This window comes from Lolium rigidum, chromosome 6 (assembly GCF_022539505.1).
Source record: "Lolium rigidum isolate FL_2022 chromosome 6, APGP_CSIRO_Lrig_0.1, whole genome shotgun sequence".
NCBI classification, from domain to species: Eukaryota; Viridiplantae; Streptophyta; class Magnoliopsida; order Poales; family Poaceae; genus Lolium; species Lolium rigidum.
The window spans coordinates 321,211,465-321,239,198 of NC_061513.1; the positions used below are offsets into that span (position 1 = coordinate 321,211,465).

At 43.1% G+C, this 27,734-nt stretch overlaps 3 protein-coding genes and 1 non-coding gene across 4 annotated transcripts; 2 read left to right on the forward strand and 2 right to left on the reverse strand.

The window, feature by feature from the left end:
- The first annotated feature begins 2,143 nt into the window (after positions 1–2,143).
- On the forward strand, positions 2,144–5,800 carry LOC124659657 (autophagy-related protein 18c-like). The gene is made up of 4 exons (XM_047197490.1): positions 2,144–3,004; positions 3,171–3,429; positions 4,200–4,323; positions 5,241–5,800. Exons 1-4 carry the CDS (start codon positions 2,243–2,245, stop codon positions 5,347–5,349), a joined length of 1,254 nt encoding a protein of 417 aa, XP_047053446.1. The 5' UTR covers positions 2,144–2,242; the 3' UTR covers positions 5,350–5,800.
- A 2,898-nt stretch (positions 5,801–8,698) lies between these two features.
- Positions 8,699–11,743, forward strand: LOC124659656 (rhamnogalacturonan I rhamnosyltransferase 1-like). Its single transcript, XM_047197489.1, has 8 exons — positions 8,699–8,945; positions 9,375–9,442; positions 9,533–9,621; positions 9,824–9,986; positions 10,069–10,358; positions 10,437–10,641; positions 10,718–10,875; positions 10,987–11,743. The coding sequence occupies exons 1-8, from the start codon at positions 8,699–8,701 to the stop codon at positions 11,231–11,233; spliced, it is 1,467 nt and encodes a 488-aa protein (XP_047053445.1). The 3' UTR covers positions 11,234–11,743.
- Positions 11,744–12,542: 799 nt separating this feature from the next.
- TRNAC-GCA lies at positions 12,543–12,614 on the reverse strand. Its single transcript has one exon. It is a non-coding gene; the product is annotated as a tRNA-Cys (tRNA).
- A 1,510-nt stretch (positions 12,615–14,124) lies between these two features.
- LOC124659206 (uncharacterized protein Mb2734-like) lies at positions 14,125–16,399 on the reverse strand. Its single transcript, XM_047197136.1, has 4 exons — positions 15,662–16,399; positions 14,643–14,732; positions 14,468–14,535; positions 14,125–14,335 (listed from the first exon to the last, which is right to left on the reverse strand). The coding sequence occupies exons 1-4, from the start codon at positions 16,358–16,360 to the stop codon at positions 14,197–14,199; spliced, it is 996 nt and encodes a 331-aa protein (XP_047053092.1). The 5' UTR covers positions 16,361–16,399; the 3' UTR covers positions 14,125–14,196.
- Positions 16,400–27,734: the final 11,335 nt, after the last annotated feature.

A 27,734-nucleotide genomic window follows, 5' to 3' on the forward strand; every position in this document is an offset into this window, starting at 1 on the left:
AAAAAGAAAGAAAAGAGAAGAGAAGGCGTCAATCACGGGCACCCTTTTCCTTGCCGACTCACCCTTCCTCCTCCGCTGCCTCGTCCTTGTCCCTTCCCCGGCCCGCCCCATCCCGGCGTTGCCTCCGGCCGTACACATGTAAATAACTCTTTTATCTGGTAAACATATATAGTTTGTGCCATTTTATTTGTTATGTATGCTAATATTTGTTGGTGATGCGCATGAAATTATTACTTCTTTTAGATTAAGTTAGCTGCCGTACTCTTATTTGTTGGTGACTTGCCTCCATTCTTCTAGATAACAACCTTTAGTTTGTCCAGCTCGCAGGAAGTACCTAGGTTTATAGCCAATATTGAAATTTTCTTTTTGTCCAAAAACCCGAGTTATTGTAGCACTATGTTCTTTTTCCTATTAAATTCCGAGTGAGACAAAGATAATTCCAATTCCTTTCATTCTATAGACGAGTTTGCTAACAGACCTCTTAAAAGGGCCAAACCCGTATAATAACCGCCAAAATAAGGGGTTGGACGCTACCCGGCCATCTAGCAGACCCCGTAAAATAGGCCCCCGCATCGATTTTTTACAGTTTTGGCTACGGGGCGGCTCTTCGCCCCTTACTTGTACGGGGCGGGAGGCTGAATACAGGGCCAACCCCTCATCCCATTTCACTAGGGCGCGCAGACATTTCAGAATTCCCAACCGTTTTCCCCGCGCTGCCGCCATAGTCACCCGCGCGCCGCCGCTGAAAACAGAATATTCTGTAGGATTCTGTTTTACGGGGTGGGGATACGGGGTCTGCTAGCTCGGACGAGTTTTTGACTAGCGAAAAGTGAATACAGGACCCTCTACTCGCGTTTTAAGGGGCAGAAAAATAAGGGATCTATTAGACATGCTCTATGTAAGTATTTTATCTGCTTGCCGTTGGCTTATATATTTCCCTTTCACTATTACTATGAAAAGTGAAGAGTGAGTATCCTCTTGTGAAAAGTGAAGAGTGAGTATTCAACTTGGCCTATGTTACCATTTTTCTTGAATTTGGAGTATTTGCTTTTCAATTATACTTTTTTTAATTTGGATTAGTAGTTTACGAAAAGATCAAAATTGTGGTCAACGCATACTTTCCGTAGAAGAAGCGGCCCCCTTCCGTTACCTTTTTAATTAACACACTTTTCCATCTTCCCAAAAGAAAAAAAGAAAGAAAAGAGAAGAGAAGGCGTCAATCCACGGGCTCCCTTTTCCTTGCCGACTCGCCCTTCCTCCGTCGTCCCCTCCGCTGCCTCGTCCCCGGCGCGCCCCATCCCGGCGCTGCCTCCGGCCGCCGCAAGAGGTACCGCCCGTCCCGCACCTCTCTCTCTATATCCCGCCGTGTCCTCCCCGGAAACCCGGGGGCCCGGATCTCCCTCCCTCGCGCGCGTGCGTGCCGTGCCGATTTGGGTTTGCCTGCTTCCGGCACCTCCGATTCGGGGGCTGGGATCCTGTGTTCCGTAGGGTTACCTCCTCTTCTGCTGTAAACTAAGCCCAGCCGGGCGGTTCGATCGGGAGGCGGTGCCGCGGGTTGGCTTCCCCATTGATGTGCAGCTCTGCGGTTTCAGCGAATCCCCACGGCTCCGAGCCGGAATTTGAAGGTTTAGTGTATGCCGGAGAGGATATGTGCTGATTCCGGGTCGTCGATTGTTATAGCTGAAAGGCAGCAGAGCACTGCTCGTGGATAAGATTATGCAACCATCATATGTTGTGTTAAGCAAGCGATTTTCAACTCTCTGACCCAAAATTATTGCAATCCCAGCTGCCGACGAGCCAAAAATTCCAACTTTTACAGTGTATTGGTAACACTGAGTGCAAATTGCATTGGTCCTAGGATGCAAATTTTAAGCCCCGATGTATTGCGAGACGTTGAGTTCCACCATCGCTTGTATGCGCCAGTTGAGCTCCAGTGTTGTTTCCTGGAATGCTTACCCTCAACAGTCTAATAAAAAAAATAGAAATTGTACCTACATCTGTATCACCTGTTTGAATGATTAGTGTTTTAGTTTGGAACCTAGTTTGCATGATCTGTCCACTGCAATCAAAGTAAGGTGTTTTTGTTTTAGCTGCTATCCAATTATTGATGTTTTCTCTTTTGTGGCAGGATCTCTCAAAACATAACCTGTGGGTGGGCTTTGTTGTTTGCACATCAACAACCTCTGGCGTAGCTGAGCTCATTGCACCTGGAGTCGATCCATTTGGCACGTCTGCCTTCCGCATGAGCTCGCAAGTCTCTACGTCTCGTGGTTTACAACCCCCGGGGAACATCATGACATTCGAGTCCCCTCACAGATGGCCAGTATCAGCACCTACGGGCCAGGCAGACGCGGGTAGCAACGATGACCAGGAGGTTCGGCTGCTGTCGGTTTCTTGGAACCAGGACTGCGGTTGCTTCGCTGCTGGCACCAGCAACGGGTTCAGGATCTTTAACTGCGACCCTTTTAAGGAGACCTTCAGGCGAGATCTCAAGAGCGGTGGGTTTGGGATTGTTGAGATGCTGTTCCGCTGCAACATCCTTGCTCTTGTAGGTGGCGGCTCCAATGTGGCGTATCCGTCCAACAAGGTGATGATCTGGGATGATCACAAGAGCCGCTGTATTGGGGAGTTTGCCTTCCGTGCTGATGTCCGGGCTGTAAAACTGGGCAAGGACAACATTGTGATTGTCCTTGAGACAAAGATATATGTGTACAAGCTCTCGGATTTGAAGATGCTCCATCAGATTGATACCCAGCCAAATCCTAGAGGACTCTGCTGCCTCTCTCATCATTCTAACACTTCAGTGTTGGCCTGCCCTGGGCTGCGTCAGGGGCATGTTCGGGTAGAGCATTTTGGGCTGAATTTGACAAAGATGATCGCAGCTCATGATTCACACATTGCTTGCATGGCTTTGACTATGGATGGTCTCTTACTGGCAACGGCAAGTATGAAGGGTACTCTGATCAGAATATTCAACACAATGGATGGCAGTCTCCTGCAAGAGGTGAGTAATATTTCCATCGCTCTTTCATGGTATCTCTATTCTTTTGCGAACATGTTTATTTCCTTACCTCACAGATCTTTCTTAGCTGACTTCACAAGTCCCCTGTAGAATATTTAATTGTTGGTGAGCATGCAACTATATTTATTTATGTCTAAACAATATGTAGGTGCGAAGAGGCCTTGATAAGGCAGAGATATACAGCATTGCATTATCGCCCAATGTGCAGTGGTTGGCAGTGTCCAGTGACAAAGGAACGGTTCACATTTTCAGTCTAAAAGTCAGGGTCGCAGGTGAAGATTCAAGTCATGACGTACGTACTCTTGAAGCTCCACGGATGGATCACCAGAACTCTTCTACCTCTATGGATCCTCTTATACAAACAAACACTGGATCCAATGCAAGCTCATCATTGTCTTTCATGAAAGGTTAGATTAGTACTTCTTGCATTATTTGATATAGTTGATCTGGTATTTGGAGTTCTGTGTAGCTTTTTGTCGTAAATGAAGGGCTAACTGCTTAGAGCGTCTGTATGGTTTACTCCATTGCCCAATGCTCATTAGAAAGGAGCCATTCCAACAGGATGCACAATTTCCTGCAATTTTGCATGCTGCTTGATGTGATCGATAGTCTAGGTTTTACTGGAAAACTAGCTCAAGATAGAAAAATTAACATACCTATTTCATAAAATGATTTGAAGTAGTGATGTCAAGATACTGAACGAAGCCAAATTCTATCAGCAACAAACCAACGCCTGAGATTGAGACCACTGAGCTTCAGATCTGGAGGCTTGGGGTCCTGTTGGGGTTGCAGCAGTGGCTTACACGAGGCTCAGGGGCGTATTTTTCTGTAGCGAAACAATGGCAACAGGGGTGGCGCTGGTGGCTCAACCGAGTTCGTGGGTATCGTGGGCCAGCAGAGGATGCTCTGCTGATGGGGGAATGGTGGGGGAGGCCACATGTAGCTACTCTTCTATTATTTGTGTGATGAAGAAGAAAAGGATATTGAACAAAGCCAAATTCTATCAGGAACAAACCAAGGGCACATGTGTCCTTAAACATTTATGAATTCTGCATGATTCTCTTCAAAAGCAATTGGATTATTATGTATGAAGTCCGCATGCTGTGGATATTGGGTTTGGCTTCCCAGAGAATTCAGTTACTCAAGTAATTAACATGTCCTTGCTAAATTTTTGCAGGTATTCTGCCGAGGTATTTCAGCTCAGAGTGGTCATTTGCTCAGTTCCATTTACCCGAAGTCACACGTTACATTGTAGCTTTTGGCGCTCAGAACAGTGTAATGATGGTTGGCTTGGATGGCAGGTACGCACCAGCCACCTCTATTGATTAAATATTTATTATTACAAGATTATTCTTTCAGCAAATGTATGCCGTTTGAGTTTGTGCTTGGTAAAGAGACACATAAATGACATATATACCTGTATCTCATGTTATTCAGTCAACCTTTTTTTTACAGAACCTGCAGGTCTAACTAAGTTAGCCTTGTACAGTTTTTTGCCTTTTCTCTGAACTCCTTTGTAGCCCTGCTACCCCCTTGTATGCTCCCGTCTTCTTGACGACTTCTTCTAATATATAATGACGCATGCTTAGGCATGTGTTCGAGAAAAAAAAAAGTGTTTTTTTCCACTTCTGAATTTTGTCGCATTTGTTTCATATTTAGCTACAGAAAAATATACTCCAGTCGTGATAGTTTTTGTTACTGCCTAAAGCTGTTTCATAAAAATACTTCATGTGGCATTTAACTACAAAAACATACGCCAGTCTACTCCAAAAAAGAAAAAAAAATGCCAGTCATGACAGTTTTTGGTCACAATCTAAAGCTGCTTAAGTTTAGCTCGTAGTCTGACCTTGCCCGATAATAAGCACTAGCAGGTTGGTGAAGCATAATCCTCGCATGAGGGAATGCTATACGCTTGGTGGGTTCTCCTCCAAGCAGAATGAAAGACGCCATGGACGCAGCTATTCCGAGGCATATTGTATATATATCTGGTGTCACCGTTTGCATCGTATCAAAAATAGCCATTCCTGAGATTAACCACCCACCTGGGGAGTTTATAAACAAAAAAATATCACTAATTCCATCTTCTATACTGAGATATACCATGAGAGTCGACCCTGTACATTTTTGTTCTTTTGTAGCAAGTGATTGTCCAACCATCTCCCTCCATCATCTGTTGAAAGTTTCGTGCTAATCACAATTTTTCTTTTGCCATTTTCAGCTTCTACAGGTGCATCTTTGACCAAGTGAACGGTGGGCAGATGTCGCAGAAGGAGTACTCCCGGTTTCTGAAGGCCGACTACGCCCCCTTGAGGACACTGACTGCCTGAACCGCATGATTCCTGTCCATCACATCGCCTTTACGACATGTACATAGAAGTTGTGCCTGGTCCGTTGTACATATATTTCTTTTGCTGCTGGGCGCGTTGGGTATCCGTCCGCAACCTGCCTCACTTCCTGTTTTGCACCATCCAAATTGTATTGGCAATTCTCAAGGTTGTCCACTGATATATTTGTAACAAACAGCTCAAGAAGGAAATGCAGATATGACCTTGGCTGCAAAAAGTTGTAACAGTTCTCATTCTGAGTGCTACCTTGGCGTGCAATGCACTGATGCCACTTTGGATCCTGCCATTTTCCAAGTAAAGTTGTAGATGGTATATATGTACATGGAATACTTATTTCTAGTATGGGCAACCATGTTAGGTGTGGTTCTTGTGCTTGGCCTGTCTTGTTAAAGTATAGTGCATATAAACTTTTCGTGAAAACAACATCTAACCAGGTGCTCTTGGTCGCTCTCGGATCTGATATGAAAAAACCATCGGGAGGGCAGGGCAGTCCGTCCGTCTCTGTCGTGCCCATTATCTCCTCCTGATGTGCCTATCTCATCGTATTGCCTCTCCTTTGTTAGCACAGAATATTTCTTGGCAACTTCTCAGCGCTGTAAACTTGGGACCAACCTAAATCAAAGAGAGGTTCGACGAAAAAAGTGGTACATGGTTACCGTCATTTATAAATTTACTTTTCCATAGTTAATCTGAAGTTTTAGCGTACATAAGTCCCGTTTGGATATGAATCTGAAACACAATAACAGTTTAAGCGTTCATGTTTGATTTGATGTTATTTTTCAAGGAAAGGAGACAAAATTTTGATTCCATGTTTGTTTTCTGAAAATTCTCATCGGTCTGTACCGTACGGTAGGAGTTTAATTAGGACGTACTACTGTACGAGTCCTCCTATAGAATTAGGTTCAACCTTTGAAATTGTCTTGTTTTTTTTTCCTTGGACCGAAACGTGCGTGCAGATGGCAGCCGGCTGCAGCGTAATCACGCTTGTTTGGTTAGTTGACTTCTTCGTCTCCAGATAAAGCAAACGTCCGTGATTCATGACATAGAGGCAGAACCGACAGAAAGATATTTTTTAATGATGATACTGACGATGATCAGAGCATCAGTTTATCTTAAGCTGCCCAGTACTGTTTTGCTCTCTTTACTTGGGACTCTAAACGAACAGCATGAAGGAACATACCAAACCATGAAACTAAGATATCACAACTAACTGAATTCTATAACGAACCATAATACAAGAATTTCGAAAACAAAAAATTGCGGATGCTCCGACAGAATTGCGTATCAAGGCAACCAGAGATTTTTGTGGGAGAAATTGTGTCATTTTTTTTTTCACGACGTGTGCTCTTGTTACATCCTCTAAAGCTATATGTATTGACCTACTCTTATCAAATTTCTACAAAGGGTCTACCTACATTTAGAGACTTTACTTTCGCTGCTCTTTAACGATCGAGGTAACACGATTTATCATGTCAGTTGTTACAATGATTAATCACAACTATTTTTCATCTAATCATGTGTCTATATTCTCTACTAACGTGTACATAGAAAAAACAGAAGTCCATTTTCTATGAAAAATAAAACACAATACTCTTAACATGTTTCTTATCTTCAAATACTGTGGATATGGAAGATACTATAGTCAGCATTTATTGTAAAGAAAAGCTACAATCAGTATTTAACATTGTGGGCTTTTAAGTCAAGCATATTGCTCCCTCCGTTTTATAGTAGTAGTCCCTGATTTAGCACAACTTTTTTACTTAATCAACAACAACTAATATGGAATGGAGGGAGTATAAGCTTCTTTGTAAAAAAAAACCCGCGTATGTCATTTGTCATGAATATTTATGCTAAACCTTAATATAAAAAATCAGATAATATACACATCAAGACCAAATACATTGAATTAGACAAAAAAAATCAACCAATTCTTTGTGTAAACACGAAAAAATCGTCTATACCTAAGAGCATATCAAGATGAGTGATTAAGGGAAATAAAATATTCTTCGTAACCATTAGATGGTTATTTATGAATAAATCTCTACCTTTTATAACTATGCCTATAAAGGTAATAATTGATTGAGATCCTTTTGATATGAGACATCCGAATGTTTAGTTCAATTTCATAATTACCTATCTATTGTTGATGAGATCTAATGCCTATAACCACCCATAAACTTAACGTTTATTGATTATATTTATTACCCTCTAATTGCTTTCAATAACTTAAATTTATGTGTGATAATACTATTTTTCGTGATTACATAGTTTTTTTTTCATATGATGTCTTTTTTATATTAAACCCCCCATGTTTTTGCTCTCGCTGTTTGCTTGTCTAAAAATTCCCGAACATTATTATTAAGTTTAACATTAAGTTTTATGTTGATTGTTATATGCGGTCTTACGAAAATGCAATAGACACATGTTTTGCATAGTTTCTCCATGCCAACAGCGTTGAACTGAATACTAGAAAACAAAAAGGCCGATAGAGAGTTGCATTTTAATAGTTGCGTAAGCAGCAAGGACAAGGGGAACACTTGTCACTAATGAGTAATGAATTAATTATGACTATAAATTTAAATTTGGAATATAGCATGCCTTAGAAATTTTAGTTACTAAAATCTTTTGAAGTATTTTAATTATTACAAATTAAATAGTCGAACTTATCTCACTGAACTATAGTATGCCATTTATTAGATTTTATAGATACCGGAGAAAACAACATTTCAAAGGAACCGAAGAACTTACCTTTAGAAGTATTTGAATTAGATAGTTAGAGATCAAACAGTTGAACACTTATCTTGAACAGTACAATATGCTGTTTATCAGAAGCAGTAAAATTACTAGTGACCAAAGTTTGTATTTTGGAGAAGGGCGGTAACAACATTTCCAAGGAAGCGAAGAGAAAGATTGGCGACGATTAATTAAAATACTAATTGCCGCGTTTAAGGGTTAGCACTCACTAGTCTACTACCAACCGAGGAAGAGTCCTTTCGGGGCTCCAGCAGAGCAGCATCCTCCAAATGCTAACGTCTTGCCTACCGCTGCTCTGTTCTCATTTCATTCATTCCCCGCGATTTCTCCTTCTTCTTGCTGCTCCGAAATCTCCAAGCTTTATCGCCCATTAATGGCGCCGTTCCAAACTAATCACGGGAGCCAGTAGTAGTGCCTAACGGCGCAGTTAATCCCGCGTAAACACCGCCGTCGTCCGCTCTAATCGCTCGCCTCCCGCCCGCCGCTGGTTGTAGTAGCAGTGATACTAGTTGGCAGTTAGGTGGAGGCAAGGCGAGAGGCCGTGGCTGTAGGGGTCGCGACAAGAGCGGAGCTGGAGATGGTTGTGGCCGCGGCGGCGGCGCGGCGGAGGCGGGTGTGGCGGTGGGCCATGCGGGCGGTGGCCAGCGCGGTGCTGTGGACGGCCGTGGTGCAGCTGGCGTCCATCGCCGGGGTCTGGCGCCCCAGGGTCCTCGCGGATTGCTGGGGAGGAGGAGGCTCCGGTGGTGCCGCGGCCGGTCTGGCCGCGCTCGCCGGCGAGGACCGGACTGCCGCGCGGCTCTCCCCTCTGGCGCTCGTGCCCAGGAGTAAGTGCTCTCTCCTTCTCCCTCCTCTTGCTCCCAAGATTCTGTTCAGTGGTTAGTCTGCGCGATCTGGGCGAGCTCGTGGTTCTCGGATTTGGACGGAGCGCAAGTCAACACGCTCGTAATGGCGATTTTGAGGCCAATTCCGTAACATTAGGAGATCTCCGGTTTGAAATTTGGATGCAAACGTACTGAATTTGTGGCCGTTTCCTGGTATGTGGCATATGCTATAGTACAGTTTATCCTTAAGCAGGACCTGAATGGGGGTATTCATATCTCATTTCCTCTGTTGCTCATACATTTCCTTAGACAGTTGCTGCTTTATGTTGTTATTAAAAATAGATAGATGTTTGTGATGCATAGCTAGAAGACAATCGACATATCTTGTTGTCTCGGTCCTTACGCTGATTAGGGCCTTGTTGCTTTATACAGGAGTTTATAGAAGCAATGGCTATCTAATAGTGACTTGCAATGGAGGCCTCAATCAAATGCGAGCTGGGGTTTGTACCTTAGCTATACTAGATTCTTGTTGCTCAGTTGCCTGCCTACCAGGTGTGATTCTAATTTTGTTACGAAATGGTGTGCTGCAGATATGCGATATGGTGACCATAGCACGCCATCTGAATCTAACACTAGTGGTCCCTGAACTGGATAAAAGATCTTTTTGGGCTGATCCAAGGTATAGTTTTCGTATCGAATTGTTTCAGTTAGATCAGCATTTTACCTGTTCAATGAGCTTCTGGCGAACATAAATATTTGCTATCATATTGTGATATTGTGAACATCATTTATCTCTACCGCACAACAAATAGGATTTTTGGTGACATATGTTACTGCTTGTTTGTTGCTTATTTACAAAGAAGCTCTTTTCTGATTTGCAGTGATTTTGGAGATATATTTGATGTACACCACTTTATTAATTCCTTAAGAGATGAACTGAGGATTGTCAAAGCACTGCCACTGAAACTCCAGATAAAAACTAGGAGAAGACTTTATTCGATGCCCCCTATCAGCTGGTCAAATGATACGTACTACCTAAAGCAGGTACTGAATGTCTTTTACTGCAGACCATCTTATTAGACAGTGTTGAAAAACTTAGAAAATTATAAACCATTTGTATCTGCAGGTATTACCTATTGCAAGGAAGCACAAAGTAATCCATTTCAATAAAACAGATGCCCGCCTTGCAAACAATGGCCTTCCTGTGCATCTCCAAATGCTGCGTTGCCGTGTCAACTTTGAGGCTTTGAGATTCACTCCACAGATCGAGGCACTCGGCAGAAAACTTATATCCACCCTTCAGAAAAGTGGGCAATTTGTTGTGCTTCACTTACGCTATGAAATGGATATGCTCGCCTTTTCAGGCTGCGCACATGGCTGTTCTGGCAAAGAAACCGAGGAGCTCACCAGAATGAGGTTTGTCTTTGCATTACTACTTAGTACTTATGGTGGTGCTGCTTGAATAGGTGTAAACTGATTGCTTTTGAATTGTAGATATGCATATCCATGGTGGAAAGAAAAGGAGATTGATTCTGAGTTCAAGAGGCTTCAAGGACTTTGTCCCCTCACACCCGAGGAAATTACTCTAGTGCTTAAAGCTCTAGGATTTACGAAGGATACATTGATATATATTGCCTCTGGTGAAATCTATGGAGGCGAAAGGCGTTTGGCTGCTTTGAGGGCTGCTTATCCTAAATTGGTGAGCACTTTTTCTTTCATCTACAATGTTCTCTAAGGTGGGTTTTGATCTTCTAAGCTTTGTCTTATTATACCAGGTAAGGAAGGAAAAGCTTTTATCTCCTGATGAACTCCGGCCATTCCAGAACCATTCAACCCAGATGGCAGCACTGGACTACATGGTTTCGATAGCAAGTGATGTTTTTATCCCCAGTTACGATGGAAATATGGCAAGGGTTGTTGAAGGTCATCGCAGGTGGGGTTCTTAAGAATATTTTACGATTTCATAGCTTTTCCTTAGTACTGACTACAGAATAGTACTTGATTCAATGCTATGCTGATGAACCTTTTTGCTATTCTGTTTCAGGTATACCGGATTTCGCAAGACCATCTTATTAGACAGGGTGAAACTTGTTGAACTCCTCGATCTTTTCCAAGGAGGTAAACTGTCCTGGGATGAATTCTCCGCAGCTGTGAAGGTGGCACACCAGAACCACATGGGCCAACCAACAGACCGAAGGGCCATCCCTGGCAGGCCCAAGGAAGAGGACTATTTCTATGCTAATCCCCAAGAATGCCTTGGTTCCAAAGGGGGATTGAGAGATGTTTTGTGACGATGCTTCCCGGAAAAGCATTTGATGCTTTATCTGATAGAGTAGCACTAACCTGGCGGCGCCATCGCTTCTGTACAGCTGACCGGGGCTCGCTCCGCTAACCGAGTGTTTACTCCAGTCTCAGGCAGAACTCACATGTCAAATACCTATAGCCAGATGTCCTCACAGAATAAAGCTGAAAAGGAACTTGAGACCTCCCGGTCCGGAAAGAAGAGAGCTGCCAATCTGGTCTGCTTTTTTCCCCCACCTTCAGCTATGGTTGTTGTAGTTCTTCATTGATTTGTCATTCTTTCAGTGCACTCCACCTTCTACATAATCTATGCTTTCGTCTAGGGTTCTGGCTGTGATCATGAGAATGTAGAACTGGGCGAGTGTGATGAGGAGTTCCCTCGGAAGTTTTCTTTTGTACTCCGTTAGTAGTCACCACGGTCTTCTGAAATTTCATGATATAAACATTACTCTGGACACTGTACGAGGTTTCATTTGATCTACAAAAAGATGATTGCTTTATTTCTTTCCATAACCGATTCATTGACATCATGCATGTTTATTTCATTGAACTGTGCGATTATAAGAAACACTGGTTGTTGCATCGGTCTGCGTTACCTACAAACTGAAATGAACCTGCTGATCACAGGTGTTGTGTGTTACAATGACATTCCTCTGCTTCTGTGTATCTTTTTTTTTTTAATGAAATCCTTCTAGTTGAGTGTTGTGCTCTGTAATCCAGTGCCACGTTTTGCCTTTGCAAGCTTGTTGGACTTGGCGATGGGTATTGTCCCAGTCATTTTCTGCATGCTGAGATTCAATATATAATTTAACTGATTTATTGCGGTTTTTGGGGAAACTGCAAGGAATTCTAGAGCCCGATGATGGAGGGGCGGATCTGTATAGGTAGACTGATGCACAGGCATCAGGGTAGAAAAGAAAATTTTAGTACTATTGGTGAGTTTAACAAGGCAAGTGCATCAGGTTAGGGGAAGAAAAGTGTATCATGGAGGAAAACTTTCAACTAGCAAAGGTTGCAAGCCTGAAAGTTCAATGGAGTGCTGCAGGTCTTGTTGATCTCAACATCTCTGCTGTGATCATCAACGATCATAGATCTGGAAAAATGAATACTTGTGGCGTCATGTTACTCGTATATATCCATGGAATTAGAGATCTCTCCTGACGAAGTAATAAGAAACTAAGTGACTATATAATGCAAGTAGTAGAATGGTACTAGTGAAATAACTTGGACAAAATAACTAGTGAAATAACTTGGACAAAATAACTAGTGAAATAACTTGGATAAAACAAAAAATAATAGAGGGCCCAACCGGGTTCGAACCGGTGACCTATTGATCTGCAGTCAATTGCTCTACCACTGAGCTATGGACCCAACTGTTGTTTGAAGTAGGACACAAATATTTATATTCATTACACTCGCAAAATGGAGCCGGTCAACAACCCTGCCTCATGGGCACCATGGTCCTAAAACAACACGTACATGCGAGAACATTAAACGAACTCTATCGAACTCAGCTGAGAAACACGGCGCACCTTGCCACATACTACGCACGTGTACCAAAGATTAGAGTCGCCAAACTTCAAAATTGACGAAACTTTGTTGCTAGTTTTCTTATCAAGCACGTCAGAGTGTGAGAACATGTAGCAGCTGACTTATATGCCATCCCACATCACAAGATACTGCAAAAAGATAACTCACGTTCTCTTAATTTGTTTCAAATAATTACATTTATACTAGAAATTATATAATGCATTCTCTTGATACGTTTTCTTCAATATCAAGTGCATATTTAAAACAAGATTATACAATTCTCTAATCTCTATAGAACAATCTTCACTTTTTTTGAAACTAGGCAAAAGACTCATTAATAAAGCAGAAGTACAGAAATTGGTCAGTTTATTAGCGGGAAACCGACCGAAAACCAAACCAAGTGCCCCAACGAGCGTCATGGAGCACGACCGCCGCGGGGGACACAGAACCACTAAAGCGAGAAGTCATCGTGGTTGACCACGACTTCGCCGAAGTACCAACCACCAAGACCTTGCCGAAGCGGCACCGTGGAGCTCAAACCGACCAACGCCAAACAAGCGACTCCTCACGAAGCAGTAGGCAGCTCCGACTCTGATGATGATCTCCGAAAAGGATAAGCGCAAGACCTGTACCGAGGAAGATCATCACCACAAGGCCACCCTACATGTCATCGTACGCTGCTCAAATGAAGACTCTCAACAAACCATAGCAGCTCCGACTCCACCGCAAGCGAAGCACAAGACGAAGAAACTCGGACAAGTGGAAGCCAAGGTCTTATTGCTACCAAATCATCGCTCAACACCATCATCGTTGCCACACAAGCCACCACACGGACATCACACATCGCCAGCCACCCGCCGCGATGATGTACAAGTCCAGCCCCAGGAAAGCACGCTAGATCGAAAACAAAATCTTCAAAACGACACCCCCAAAAGGTAAGCGACGTGGATCGACGTCGTCGTCCGGCCCTGCGAGCAGGGCCTAGGCTTTCACCCGAAAACTGTGCCCCGGGAGCGGAGGAGGTCGATGTGCCAAGTTAGTACTTGGTGCCAAGTTAAAATGGTGAATATATATGAGGTTGATGTGCCCAAGTTAGCAACCACATGGGCTCGACAAGTGAACCGACGAAGCTCCTATCTCCATATATATAGTTCTTCTTGAAATTTTCCCTTACCTTTCTACTCACTCCATCAAAACCTCAAAAATATCACCCGTTTCACCACACCACTATTTTTAATATAAAATCTTGAAAAATACCCCTACATGCCTTTCCATAATCGATTGAGACATATGAAAGTATCAATCGACTGGGATGTAGGCGGAGCAAAATATTAACGGGTGAGTAATAGAATGTGCAAGTATTTCGTTTCTTATACCCTCAGTTACAAGACAACGGGCCCGCTGGAAACTCGAATATCATGTGCTATTTCACGGAAGCAGAAATGGGCGGAGAAGGTAGTAAGAAGTTGATGAGGATTTTGTTGAAGAGCTTGGAATCCTCCTGTTGCGGCAGATGACCCGTATTGGGGATAATCTTCAGCGTCACCTTCTCGCCAAGCTTCCTGCAGATAATTAATTTTCATTAATTTGCGCATATATTCACCGTATCAATATAACTCATGTGATAGTTCACTGCTCGAGGGAGCACGATCAGTTAAAAAATTGGTAGTAGATGGGATCATATTGGAACTTACTCTTTGACCTTGTGGGCTTTCTCCAACGGAAAAATCTGGTCGAACTCTCCCCAAACGATCAACACTTCCTGCAATATTTACATATATCACGTGGTCATGCGAATAATGTTAGCTAGTAACTAATTGACCAATATAGTTGTGGTAACTAATATGATGGTGGTATTTAGTTAGCTACCTGAGGGAGAGGAGCGATCTTGAAGCCATGCCCGGTGGCGATCCCCTTGATGAGCTGTATCTTCCCCTCTCTTTGGGCACCGAAGCATTTCTGCATTATTAATGTAGTGAACTAAGTATAGTTGAAATTTATCAAACATAACGGAGCATTCTAACTTTCTTTTTGCGTGTTATTGGTATCTCAGCGGTATTAATATATTCTCTTTACCGGGGAAAAAACCTGCTCTCTCTCTCTAAAAACTTTTACATGCTCTAAAGTTGACAAACAATTTCGAGAAGGTACACATGCCATAGTGAGAAGAGAAAATATCCCGTGGAACTATGTTGAGAAGTTCTAAAAAGAATGGCATGCTAGATATGTGATGTTATACAAAGTTGTACAATATGAAATCCAAACTCATATTTATTTGAAAGGTACACGAAAACGAAATATGCATGAATAATGATGATGTATTGTTTCCACTATTAATTGCTGAATTTTGTTTTATAAACTTTTTAAATGGAAATTGTAAATGTTAATATTCTTTCTACATACTCTGCTATGAGATTAAATGTTAATATTATTTTTAATAATTTTTAGAAATTTAAAAGATAACTTTCATTTGTTTTCACTGGTTTCCACATCATAGCGTGGTTTACACCAGATATTTTCTCTACTAAGAATTACTCAAGTGTACATTATAGAGAATGTGGCAATGACATGCATGCATCGTGCTTCCCCCATGGTGACGAATCAAACTTTGAGTATAGGGAAATAGATTGGTGCAGATGTGATTCCCCACCAAATTGTTGGTGAGTTGGGAGATGATTTGTGAACCTTTTTGTAAAGAACATGCATGATTTGTTAACTTTAATCATGGAGGCCATATATTATTACTACTAGTACAAACTTTTTCAGTTGCCCCTGTGGCTTCAATGTGAAAGTACCCTTTACGAGACTTTTACGTACAGGACGTGCATGCACCATGTACGTAGCAACAGTCGTGGACGATGTATTGTACGGCGGGTGTGCGTACGTACCCGGAGGAGTTCGCGCGCGAGGCACTCGGGGAGGTACTTGGGCGGGTCGTGGGCGCCGATGGCCATGAGCCGCCGCAGCGCCTTGGTGTCCGCCGGCACCATCAGCTCCGTCACCTCCGCCACGCCGCCCTTGGCCGCCAGCACCCGGTCGTCCTCCGGCCCCTTGGTCAGGTCCGAGCTGCACAGCGCCACCTTCCCCACCCTCCACCTTCCTCCCTGCACTTGCAGCGCACGGGCCAGGTGGTACGCCACCAACCCGCCGTAGCTGGTGCCCACCACGTGCACCTCCCGCGGCTCCTCCTCCTCGCCGCCTCCGACGCCGGCGAGGAGCGCGGCGATGTTGGCGGCCTGGAAGGCGTCGGAGCGGTCCGGGGCGCGGGTGGTGGAGGGGCCGAAGAAGAGGAGCGTGGGGACGAGGATGTCGAAGTGCCGGGAGAGCGGGCCCACCTGCGACGCCCACTGCCATGTCGGGTCCGGGCCGAAGCCGTGGATGAGCACCACCACCGGCCGCCGCTGCTTGCCGTCGCTGCCATTCTTGGAGTTGGATTTGGAGTCGGAGGAAGGGGGGACGAGGGAGGGGCTGGCCCAGAAGTGGAGCGTGGTGTCGGCGTCGACGGCGGCGGAGCTGGACCGGAGGCCGGCGGAGGTGAAGGCGCGCCGGAACACGGCGTTCAGGATGGACACCACGCCGAACCCCATGGCTAATATATGTGTCTCGACTCTCAGGATCTCACTCTCCGCTTTGTGACTCTATCGCTCTCTCTGCTTCTGCAATGGAGATCTCTCTGCAATGTGCTTCAGCCTCTTATATATAATCCCCCTCTTTCCAGGTACGTACATAAGCATTAGGTTTTGTTGCTTAACTACTTCTTATGTTGGTAGGTGTGGTTGGAGACTTCGAGTGTGCGATACTTTCGAATGAACTTTTCAACAGAAGTTGTAGCCGATACAGTGATATGAATTATTAGTACTTGAGCATGATGGCGTCTTGCTTCTTCTTTTCTTCCGCCTTTTGCCTTTCTTTACACCATCTTCACCGGCGGCCTCAACAGGGGCTCCAACAGGGATTAGGGTGTTTCTACACCCGGATGCATATGCACCCTTTATTTAAAATGTATTTAAACATATTTAAAAATATCAAATAGATAAATAAAATATCTCATGAATATCAGGTTACATGCTCATAAAATTGTTTCAGTAAAAACCGACATTGTCCTGAGCAAAAAAGATAATTTTTTTTGCTAAAGGAGTCTACTTCTCGAGATTTTTTTTTCTTTTTACACATAGCACAAAAATTATCGGTTTTATGTGAAACTTTACGTGCACACATAGAACATGTCCATCTACATGTAAAAAAAATTCCTAATTAATTTAACCTTTTAAAATATATTTTATACATAACAGGTGTATATACACCCAGATTCAGTTTTGGGTTTCCGCTCCAATAGCTCTATTAAGCCGTCAGCTGTATTTTAGGCTCACACCAATCAGGGAGATGGAGCTAGAGGGAAAGTTTCCCTAATGCATATGACAACTTTGCAGCCTTGCGATCTGGATTTATGGCTTTCATGATGCACTTTTCTCACTCAACCCTGATGCATTGGTCTTGTGAAGTTTGTAAGTACTGCTAAAAAAAATTCTTTGACCCTGATGCACATCCTATGCAGCTTCTCCCCTGACACCAACGGATCCATAATCTGTCGGCACGGTTTGAAGCCCTAATGAAACCGCTAGAAAAAACATGTGTCGTCCCGTACGCATAATGGCCAAAGGGGGAGCGTCGTACCGCCACGTCTAACATCGTTCATGGGTCCCGTCGTAGCCACACACACCTAAAAAACTATATCTATTCCTCAATTTCCCCTCCACTCCATTATCCCACCCCCACCTCTCCAATCCTCGCCCAATGCTCCAATTCATGCCCACAGCACCCCCCTCCCCATCATAACTGTCGCTGCAGTCATGCCTCTGAAGAAGAAGGCAACAACAACGAAGAAGCCACGCAAGGCAATGTTGAAGGTGAAACCGACGAACATGACATGGGAAGCTTGGTAGCCGAAGCATATCGGGTGCCAGTTCCCGGCGATGGTCGGCAAAAGGCGTCACAAGACCAACAAGGCGGAGGTGGCCTCAGAAAAGGTGACAACAACGCATGTCTGCCTCAGACTTGGAGAGCGGCCGCAAATCTGTTGCTCTGCCTGCTTGGTGCACCACGATGTCATCCCTGTAGTGGAACATTACAATGCAATAAACTAACCAATTAACAATAAGCTAACAATGTAACAACTAGGCCCACCTTCAGAGTGTGCAAAGTTTCCATGCATGGTGCTCGGCGACGCAACAACAACTACAGCAAGGACAGGTGCACATTAATCCAATCGGCGCGGTGTGGGTCTAAATGATGCTGCTGCACACTAGTCGTGTGTTTGGTAATTTCACAAAACTCTACATGTGCATCTGCTTCCCACCCTAAACTACTGCTAGTTTCTAGAAGGTTTAGGTAACATTTCGTTAACTTTTTTCTAGAAGGTTTGAAGTCCATGGCGCGAGTTACCAAATGAAGTGTGTTGCACGTACCAGTGTGTCGCGCGCACTTTCAAACTCCAAATGTTTCTTCTAGCAGGGAGCAGGGTCACCTAACGTGCCGGAACCTGGGAACGCGGTTGTTGGAAAAAGATGGCACACAGCTCACTTTCGTTTGAGTAAAAAATCACAGCGACCATGGCCCGGTGTAATTGTTCTATTATACAATTATGATATTTTAGTAGTGCCACGTAGAATAAATGTTGAGGTGGTGGAAAGAAAAAGAAAAAAAAAAGACTTTACATTCTTTTACTCTCTGCGGTGCTTTTTAATTGACTCACATTTAGTACGTACTGTCGGGCAAAATAGGGTCTTTGCCGTGCGATCTGTCGCACGGCAACGAAGAGTTTTCCCGTAGTGTACAAAGTTGTATTAAATCTAAATCAATTAAAAAAAACCGGAGAAAGTAGTTAAAAGATGATTTTTTAGCACAATCTCTCTCACCACATATCTAGGATGTCTCGTTACTTAAGATAAGACTAAGAAATAAACCATTATATATCATATTTTACTATTACATCTGTATTACGTGGCAATCTTATACTTTGGGCGCACCTGCTTTCGAGTGCCCAACATTGTCTCATATTCATCTGTTTTCCCCACCAAAGGAGAAGATACTTTATTTTCACCATGCAGGCCTAAAGGAAAGAAGTTTGAACTTCATCTCAGAAAAAGGGAGCTCGCAGGACAAACCACTCATGTGTAGCTCGTCTTTGTTTTGAATTGGTATGTATGATTCCATTAGTAAAGCTGGGTGTCGTCGTGGTAGCCGAGACTGGAGGATAGATGAAGTTGACAGAAAAGTTGAAACAAAGGATGGGGCTCATGCTGGTTTCCCTTTATTAATTTTCTTATTTAGCTGTGTAGGCTATAGAAAAGATACTGTGGTTTATTGCTTTCAGCCTTGCTGGTTCGTTTAAAACCTGGTGCTTACTGTGTTTTTGGTTGAACATTTGTAGCTCGTGGTTTCTACTAATGAAAATCGGGGAGAGATCCTTTTATTTTTTAAAAATGATTCCATTAGTATCAGACAAATTGACCAAACAGAACATTGGTCATACACTACGGGAAAAATAGGCGTCGCCGTGCAGGCTTTCTTTGCCGTGTGTTTCCGCACGGCAAAGATTTCTTTGCCGTGTGCACAGATAAAGACGCACGGCAAAGATCTTGGCCACGGAAAAGATAGACACGAGCGCACGGCAAAGATATGATTCACGGCAACGACGGAAGAGGCCGCATGGCAAAGAAAGGTGCACGGCAATGGCCCAACACACCGCACGACAAAGATTCGGTGCACGGCAAAGGCGTTAGGCATTGCCGTGCAACGTTGGCGCACGGCAAAGCAGCCTTTGCCTAGTATTTTTAACAAACGCACGGCAAAGAAGGCTTTGCCTAGTGTAAGCGCACGGCAAAGATGTAAAAACTGAATTTCTTCTCATCTCAAAAGGTGTGGCGTGGTATAGTTATCAACAAACAAACACTTAGCCTAGTGGCAAGGTCCCATGCTTTCCCTACTTTGCGTCCTAGGTTCGATTCCCAGACCAGCTGGCATTTTTTTAGATAAAACATGTTTGGCACACGGTAAAGAAGCGACCTTTGCCGTGCGGTGTCACACAGCAAAGCCTTTGCCGTGCAACATTGGCGAGTCACACGGCAAAAAAGCCTTTGCCGTTAATAGCATTGTCGTGCGACCTTTGCCGTGTGGAGTCGCACGACAAAAGCTTTGCCGTGCATATAGGACCCTTTGCCGTGCAAATAGTTGCACGGCAAAGACATATTTTCCCGTAGTGATATGTATCTTGGCCATCGTCCTCAAGCTAGACATTCACTAAACACGGACAAGAAGAATTCCAAACAGCGTTTTCCAATTTTGAAACGGTGAAAGGCCATGTTAGGTATGTTTGCCATTATGAAGCGAACTCCCAAGGCCAAAAAAAAGAGAACCAACAAGGGAGCCCCGACCTCCCCCTCCCCCTTACGTCGATGGAAGGTCTCATTCATGTTTGTGACATGGATTTCTGCATTGAGATTCATTTTTTTTCAAAGCATATATCAATATCACGGAGATATCAATTAGACTCAGCCTTTGCAACAACGTATTGTCCTAGCGGCATTACGGATGCACACAGCTAAAAAAGAAAGAAGAATAAAAAAAAACGCCCTGCTATAGTGATCAAATTCTTGAAATAGCACTACTAACACTATCAAGACAACACTAGAAGTCCAGCTTCTCCAAAAACGACGCCTCCACAAATATCACATCAAATAGTTTTTCCATGTCACGTCAAATATCATCATGTTTCAATTCAATCAGACTGATTGGTATGCAAAGAGGAATAATTGCCAGCCTCCCAAGTGAGAATTTCTGCGTTTCCACTCTACTTGAGAAAGTATCCGGGGCACCAAATACTTCTTTCGGATGAGGGATTAGGTCTTGCAACACTTACTCTTCGTTTAACAACTACTCCTTCCGGTTTAGAATAATTAGCTAAAGATAGATGTATCTACACACTAAAACATGTTTAGATACATTCTTTTTTGAGCAACAATATTAAACCTGAGGGGAGTAACATTTTTTTTATTCAAGATCATGTATACCACCGCCTTCCCCTCCCTGCATGTACTTAAAATAAATGAGTGCACACAATAAATATTAAATGAGTGTGAAATCGAAAAATCCCCATTCACCCCATTTCGAGCTCGTCCACCATTCAAGATCTACCGACATGGCCGTCTCTTTGTCACTGGCAAGGTCCACGAGGTTGGCGGCGGCGACGTCGGCTGTTGCGGTGGTGACTGGCCACAACGAGTCCGCTTCTTCCTATGCACTGATTAATCCGCTCACTGTAAGCATCTCAAACCCTACATGTAGGTCGGATTGAACTAAGTGGTACATAGAGACAAATCTGATAGCTTCGATTGTAGGTGATCCCTTCTAAGACGCAGGCCCTTCCGGGATTCCGTCGAGCACCCGTATGAAGTCTTGGAGGCTCCGACGCCCATATACCCCTGCTCCCGAATCAGATCTAGGGTTTTAAAATGAATTATAATTGTACTAGAGCGTTGCTTAAGTAAGTTCCTTTGAAGGAATCCAAGACCCTTCCCTTGTGGAGTTCAAGATCTCTTCATAGCCATTCTTTTCATAGCATCCTCCCTATTATTGGTAAAGACCAGCAAAACTCTAACTATTACTCTTACACAATTTCATAGATAGTTTATTTTATAAAACTTGGATACATGAATGTCCCACCACAAAAGATAAAGACCAATCAAATATGTGTGCATATCACGCAGTTGCAAGCACCTTCAACGCACGCGGTGTCAGGACCGATGTCACAACTGGGGGTACACTCCAGATGGTTCAGTAACGCTTGGCATGCTGTCCCACAGTTTTCAGAAGTACAATTAGATGTCGGCTCGATGAGATACAGATTACACCCAACTGCTTTCACGTCTGCAAAGTCAGAATATCGCACCATTAAAATAGAGTACTATGAAATATCACATCATACAGTATGACTATAGATTAGCAGAAGAGGAAATGTGCGCGCAGCTAGCCGCGCACAAGGAACAGATAGGTAGGTACCAGATGCAAGCATGGCGAAAACAAAGATCAGAAGCAACATCAGAATTATAGTCCTCCTCGTCATCTTAGTAAGATGCTGCTTTGATCGACGGGATATGTTGTATATGGCTGGTTATGATACTTTTGTGCGCGGTGAAAGAGATCAACCTTTATAGGGCATGTGATATCAATGCTAATTATTACTCCGATATTGCCTTAGATTTTAATATATTTAGTGATATCAATGCTAATTATTATTCTAATATGCGGGAATAAGTATTGTAAGATTTTCAACGATTTTTACAACTAACAAAAGCTAATCATTTGAATTTAATCCAAGATAATTAAATATTAAGGAAGATCCTAAGACTTTAAAAATAATAGTTAACTAGGAAATATTGCGATATTCAATCATAAGCATGTTATACGAAATTAGGACTCCCAATTGGTCTGTACGCTTGGACGGTTTCACTGTTGCTATTACCTTGCACAGAAACGCGTGAGGGAGGCGTATTTCTTTCAAGTTTTTACCGTTAGAATAGGAAAAGCCGGGTCAAGAGGGAAAAGGAACCGTGGCACTTCACGTAAAGAGAAGCTTTGTCTGAGCTGAGAAACGCTCTGGCTAAACACCTTCCTCCGAGCAAACGCAGACCTATTCATTCGCGTGGCTTAAGAAACAGGAAAAGCACGACCAATTGGGGTGGGGTAGGCACGGCAGCTTCTCTAAAGCACGGCAGCACTGAAGCACATTTCTCGCGGGTTCACATATAATATTTGTAGGGTCACCAGACCTAACGAGTGGAGTCATGGTTAGTGGAATTAGTGAATAAATATCCTCTAGAGATAATAATAAATGTTACGGAGTATTATATATTTCCATCATGATTAAATGTTTATTTATTTCAGCTATAACTGCTATATTTCTTGAATGTGATATTCTCAGGAAAAATCACAAGCACGTGTAGATGTTTAAACACCAAGTAGTTCCTAGTCCAGCCTCTAGGACTAGCTCTTATGTTGTGTGATAAGTATGTTTTTCTGATCATAGAAATTGTTGAAGTTAACAAGGATTACAACAACAATAGTAGTAAATTATATCTTCCTCTCTCTTTTCTTTTTCCTTATCCAATTCAATTTCTGTTTTGAATTCTTGTTTAAATTCAATTCTTTTTGTAGGTTTTGCATATTTTACTTTGATTGAAATTAGTCCAAGTTATTGTAAGTACTATTTTTGGATACGAGGAAGTTTTATATGTTTATTAACATATATTAGAATGATAAGAAAGTATTCCAAATAGGTGTGATTTTGCATTTCAACTTTGGAGGATCCAAATTACTTTTCAGAAAGCTTATTTATTTATCTAGTGATACGTAGAGTTTTATTATGTGTTACTATGCAAGCAAATTTCATGGGTATGATTTTATGTGCCTAAATATTATAAGGACTTGGGAATTGGTTTAGGTCTATTCTGAAGTCATTGGTATTGATTTATTAAACCTTTGGCTTGAAATACTTAGGTATTTATTATTCCTCTCATAATGTCTTTTATTTGTTTGAAAACAATGGTTATGGTTCACATCCATTTTCATGTGTGAAGTGAATACTTGGTTCATCCCCTTGAATTATTTCTAAGGATAACCATTTGATCAAATCCCTTGGATTGGAATGTAGATCATTGTACTAGGGTTATTCAACTAATCATCTCCCATGTTCTTGAGTTTTATGCATGGCCTTGGATTCACTAATGATTACTAAATGATACACAAGTTATGGTTGAGTGGACTACGGTTTCTCTTGTTGGAGATATGTCCAAGAGGCAATAATAAAGTGGTTATTGTTATATCTTAGTGTTCATGATAAATGTTTGCATCCCATGCTATAATTTTATTAACCGGAAACATTAATACTTGTGTGTTTTGTAAACATAAAAGAATCCTGATACGTCTCAAACGTATCTATAATTTCTTATGTTCCATGCTAGTTTTATGACAATACTCACATGTTTTATATACACTTTACATCAGTTTGATGCATTTTCCGGTACTAACCTATTAACAAGATGCCGAAGCGCCGGTCCTCGTTTTCTCGCTGTTTTTGGTTTCAGAAATCCTACACATGAAATATTCTCGGAATTGGACGAAATAAAAGCCCACGGTCTTATTTTCCACGGAGCCTTCCAGAACACCGAAGAGGAGACGGAGAGGAGCCACGAGGCGGCCACACCATAGGGGGGCGCTGCCCCACCCCTAGCCGCGCCTCCATATGGGGTGGGCCCCTCGGGCGTCCCCCGACTCTGCCCCTTCGTCTATATAATCCTTCCGTCGCGAAAACCCTAGTACCGAGACCCACGATACGAGAAAAGTTACTGAGACGCCGCCGCTGTCAACCCCATCTCGGGGGGTTCTAAAGATCGCCTCCGGCACCCTGCCGGAGAGGGGAATCATCACCGGAGGGCTCTACATCACCATGCCCGCCTCCGGACTGATGCGTGAGTAGTTCATCCTTGGACTATGGGTCCATAGAAGTAGCTAGATGGTTGTCTTCTCCTCTTGTGCTATCATGTTTAGATCTTGTGAGCTGCCTATCATGATCAAGATCATCTATTTGTAATGCTACATGTTGTGTTTGTTGGGATCCGATGAATATGGAATACTATGTCAAGTTGATTATCGATCTATCATATATGTGTTTTTTATGATCTTGCATGCTCTCCGTTGCTAGTAGAGGCTCTGGCCAAGTTGATACTTGTGACTCCAAGAGGGAGTATTTATGCTCGATAGTGGGCTCATGCCTCCATTGAATCTGGGACAGTGACAGAAAGTTCTAAGGTTGTGGATGTGTTGTTGCCACTAGGGATAAAACATCAATGCTTTGTCTAAGGATATTTGTATTGTTTACATTACGCACAGTACTTAATGCAATTGTCTGTTGTTTGCAACTTAATACTGGAAGGGGTGCGGATGCTAACCCGAAGGTGGACTTTTTAGGCATAGATGCATGCCGGATAGCGGTCTATGTTCTTTGTCGTAATGCCCTAAGTAAATCTCATAGTAGTCATCATGATATGTATGTGCATTGTTATGCCCTCTCTATTTGTCAATTGCCCAACTGTAATTTGTTCACCCAACATGTTATTTATCTTATTGGAGAGACACCACTAGTGAATTGTGGACCCCGGTCCATTCTTTTACATCTGAAATACAACCTACTGCAATCATTGTTCTTTGTTGTTCTTTGCAAGCAAACATCATTCTCCACACCATACGTTTAATCCTTTGTTTACGAGCAAGCCGGTGAGATTGACAACCTCACTCGTTAAGTTGGGGCAAAGTATTTTGATTGTGTTGTGCAGGTTCCACGTTGGCGCCGGAATCCCTGGTGTTGCGCCGCACTACACTCCTTCACCAACAACCTTCACGTGGCCTTCATCTCCTACTGGTTCCATAACCTTGGTTTCTTACTGAGGGAAACTTGTTGCTGTACGCATCACACCTTCCTCTTGGGGTTCCCAACGGACGTGTGCTTCACGCGCCATCAAATCCCTAGTAAGCCTCTTGTTAAACTAGCTTGTTGATTAATAGATGATTGTTTTGTGATCATGAACATTGGATGTTATTAATAACAAGATCATGTCATTAAGAGAACGATGTGATGGACACACACACACACACACATAGTAAGCATAGCATATGATCAATTCATTAAGTTCATTTTGCTATAAGTTTTAAGATACATAGTAACCTAATCCTTCGACCATGAGATCATGTTCATCACCTGCACCGGATGGGTGCTTTGATGACATCAAACACTACTTCGTAAATGGGTGGTTATAAAGGTGGCATTAAGTATTTGGAAACTATGGGTTGAAGCGCATGGATCAAGAGTGGGATTTGTCCATCCAAATGACAGATATATATACTCTGGGCCCTTCGGTGGAATGCCATCCAATGCAAGCATGTGACTAGGTCACAAGGGATGTCATTTCACGGTACAAGTAAAGAGTACTTATCGGTAATGAGGTTGAACTAGGTATAGAGATACCGATGATCAAACTTCGGATAAGTAAAGTATCGCGCAACAAAGGGAATCGGTATCGTATGTTAATGGTTCTTTCGATCATGATGTCATCGTTGAATATGTGGGAGTCATGATGGATCTCCAGGTCCCGCTATTGGTTATTGATCGGAGAAGTTTCTCGATCATGTCTGCATAGTTCACGAACCGTAGGGTGACACACTTAAGGTTCGATGTTGTTTAAGTAGATATGGAATTTGAAATGGAGACCGAATATTGTTCGGAGTCTCGGATAGGAACCAGGACATCGCGAGGAGTTCCGAAAATAAGATTCATATATGGGAAGTCATATTCCAAGTTTGGGGTTAGTTTGGTGAATTTATGGAAGGTTTTAGAAGGTTCTAGAATCATCCAGAATATTTCACTATGGCATGTGGAGTCCCGAAGACTTCGCCAGCCTAGCCGACCCACATAGGGGTAAGGTGGAGTCCATGGTGGCCTCCACCTCCTTGGCCGGCCCACCCACAAGGAAGGGGGAAAGTCCCACCCCAAGTCCACCTTTGACTAGGTTTGACTATGTGATTTTATGGAAGGTTTGCACTAGGACTCCTAGGAGGAGTAGGTTTGAACCCTTGGGTGTTCCACCTATATAAAGAGGAGGAGAGGGGGGCTGGCTAGCCACATTAAGGCTGCCCTTGGCCGCACCCTCCCTCTCTCCCAAACCCTAGCGCCACACCCTCCTCTACCTCTCTCCCGCACGGCTACGGTGAAGCCCTGTAGGAGATCTCCACCACCACCGTCACCATGTCGTCGTGCTGCCAGGATTCCGAGGAGGATCTACTTCTGCTGCCCACTGGAATGGGGAGAAGGACATCTTCAGCAACATAGTACGTGTGACCGAGTGCGGAGGTGCTGCCCGATTGCAGCACCGTCGGGATCTTCTACTCGCTCCTGAGAGCGGCAAGTGATCGACTACATCATGCACGAGATCCATCTCATTAAACTCTTAGCGATCTTGATGGGTATGTTGATCCCATCTCGTTGCTACCATCTATTAGATTAGATCTTGGCTTGTTGTTCGTTCTTGCGGTAGGAAGTTTTTTGTTTTCTATGCTACGAACCCCAACATCTCTTCCTCACAACAAGATTATAATTGCTTCAAAATATTACTAGGGTTTACATAGGTGCTTTGCTAGGACGTTGAAAATGGGCTATGGTTGATTACTAATAGCCTCCCTAATATATCATGTGATGCATGTGATCTTCTTATCACACTGGGGGTTAACTTGTTCTCCTATATCTCCAAAGTATAATCATGCATTAGACATGATCAACTTATTCCTCACTAACTTCTTACTTCTATTCCTTACAGGTTTATGTTCATTACCCAATTGTGATGATCATGGTAATGGCTTCCTAAGGTATTGATGACCCACAAGTATAGGGGGTGTATCGTAGTACTTTCGATAAATAAGAGTGTCGAACCCAACGAGGAGCAGAAGGTGTTGACAAGCAGTTTCGATGAAGGATTCACTGTAAATGCTCGCGTACAAGTATTCGGGGGTTTTGATATAGCAGTATGAATAAAGTACAAGTAAGTAAAATGCGAGAGTAATAATTGCAGCGGGTGGCCCAATCCTTTTTAGCACAAAGGACAAGCCGGTTTGTTTACTTATAATGACCAAACGTTCTTGAGGACACACGGGAATTTAGTCTAGTGCTTTCGCTTCATATAGCTGATTAATCTTCATTGTTTTGATAAGTGTTGTGTGGGTGAACCTATGCTAATGCACCGCCCTTCCTAGGACTAATACATACTTGTGATTATACCCCTTGCAAGCATCCGCAAATACAAGAAAGTAATTAAGATAAATCTAACCACAACCGTAAACTCTGAGATCCTCGCTATC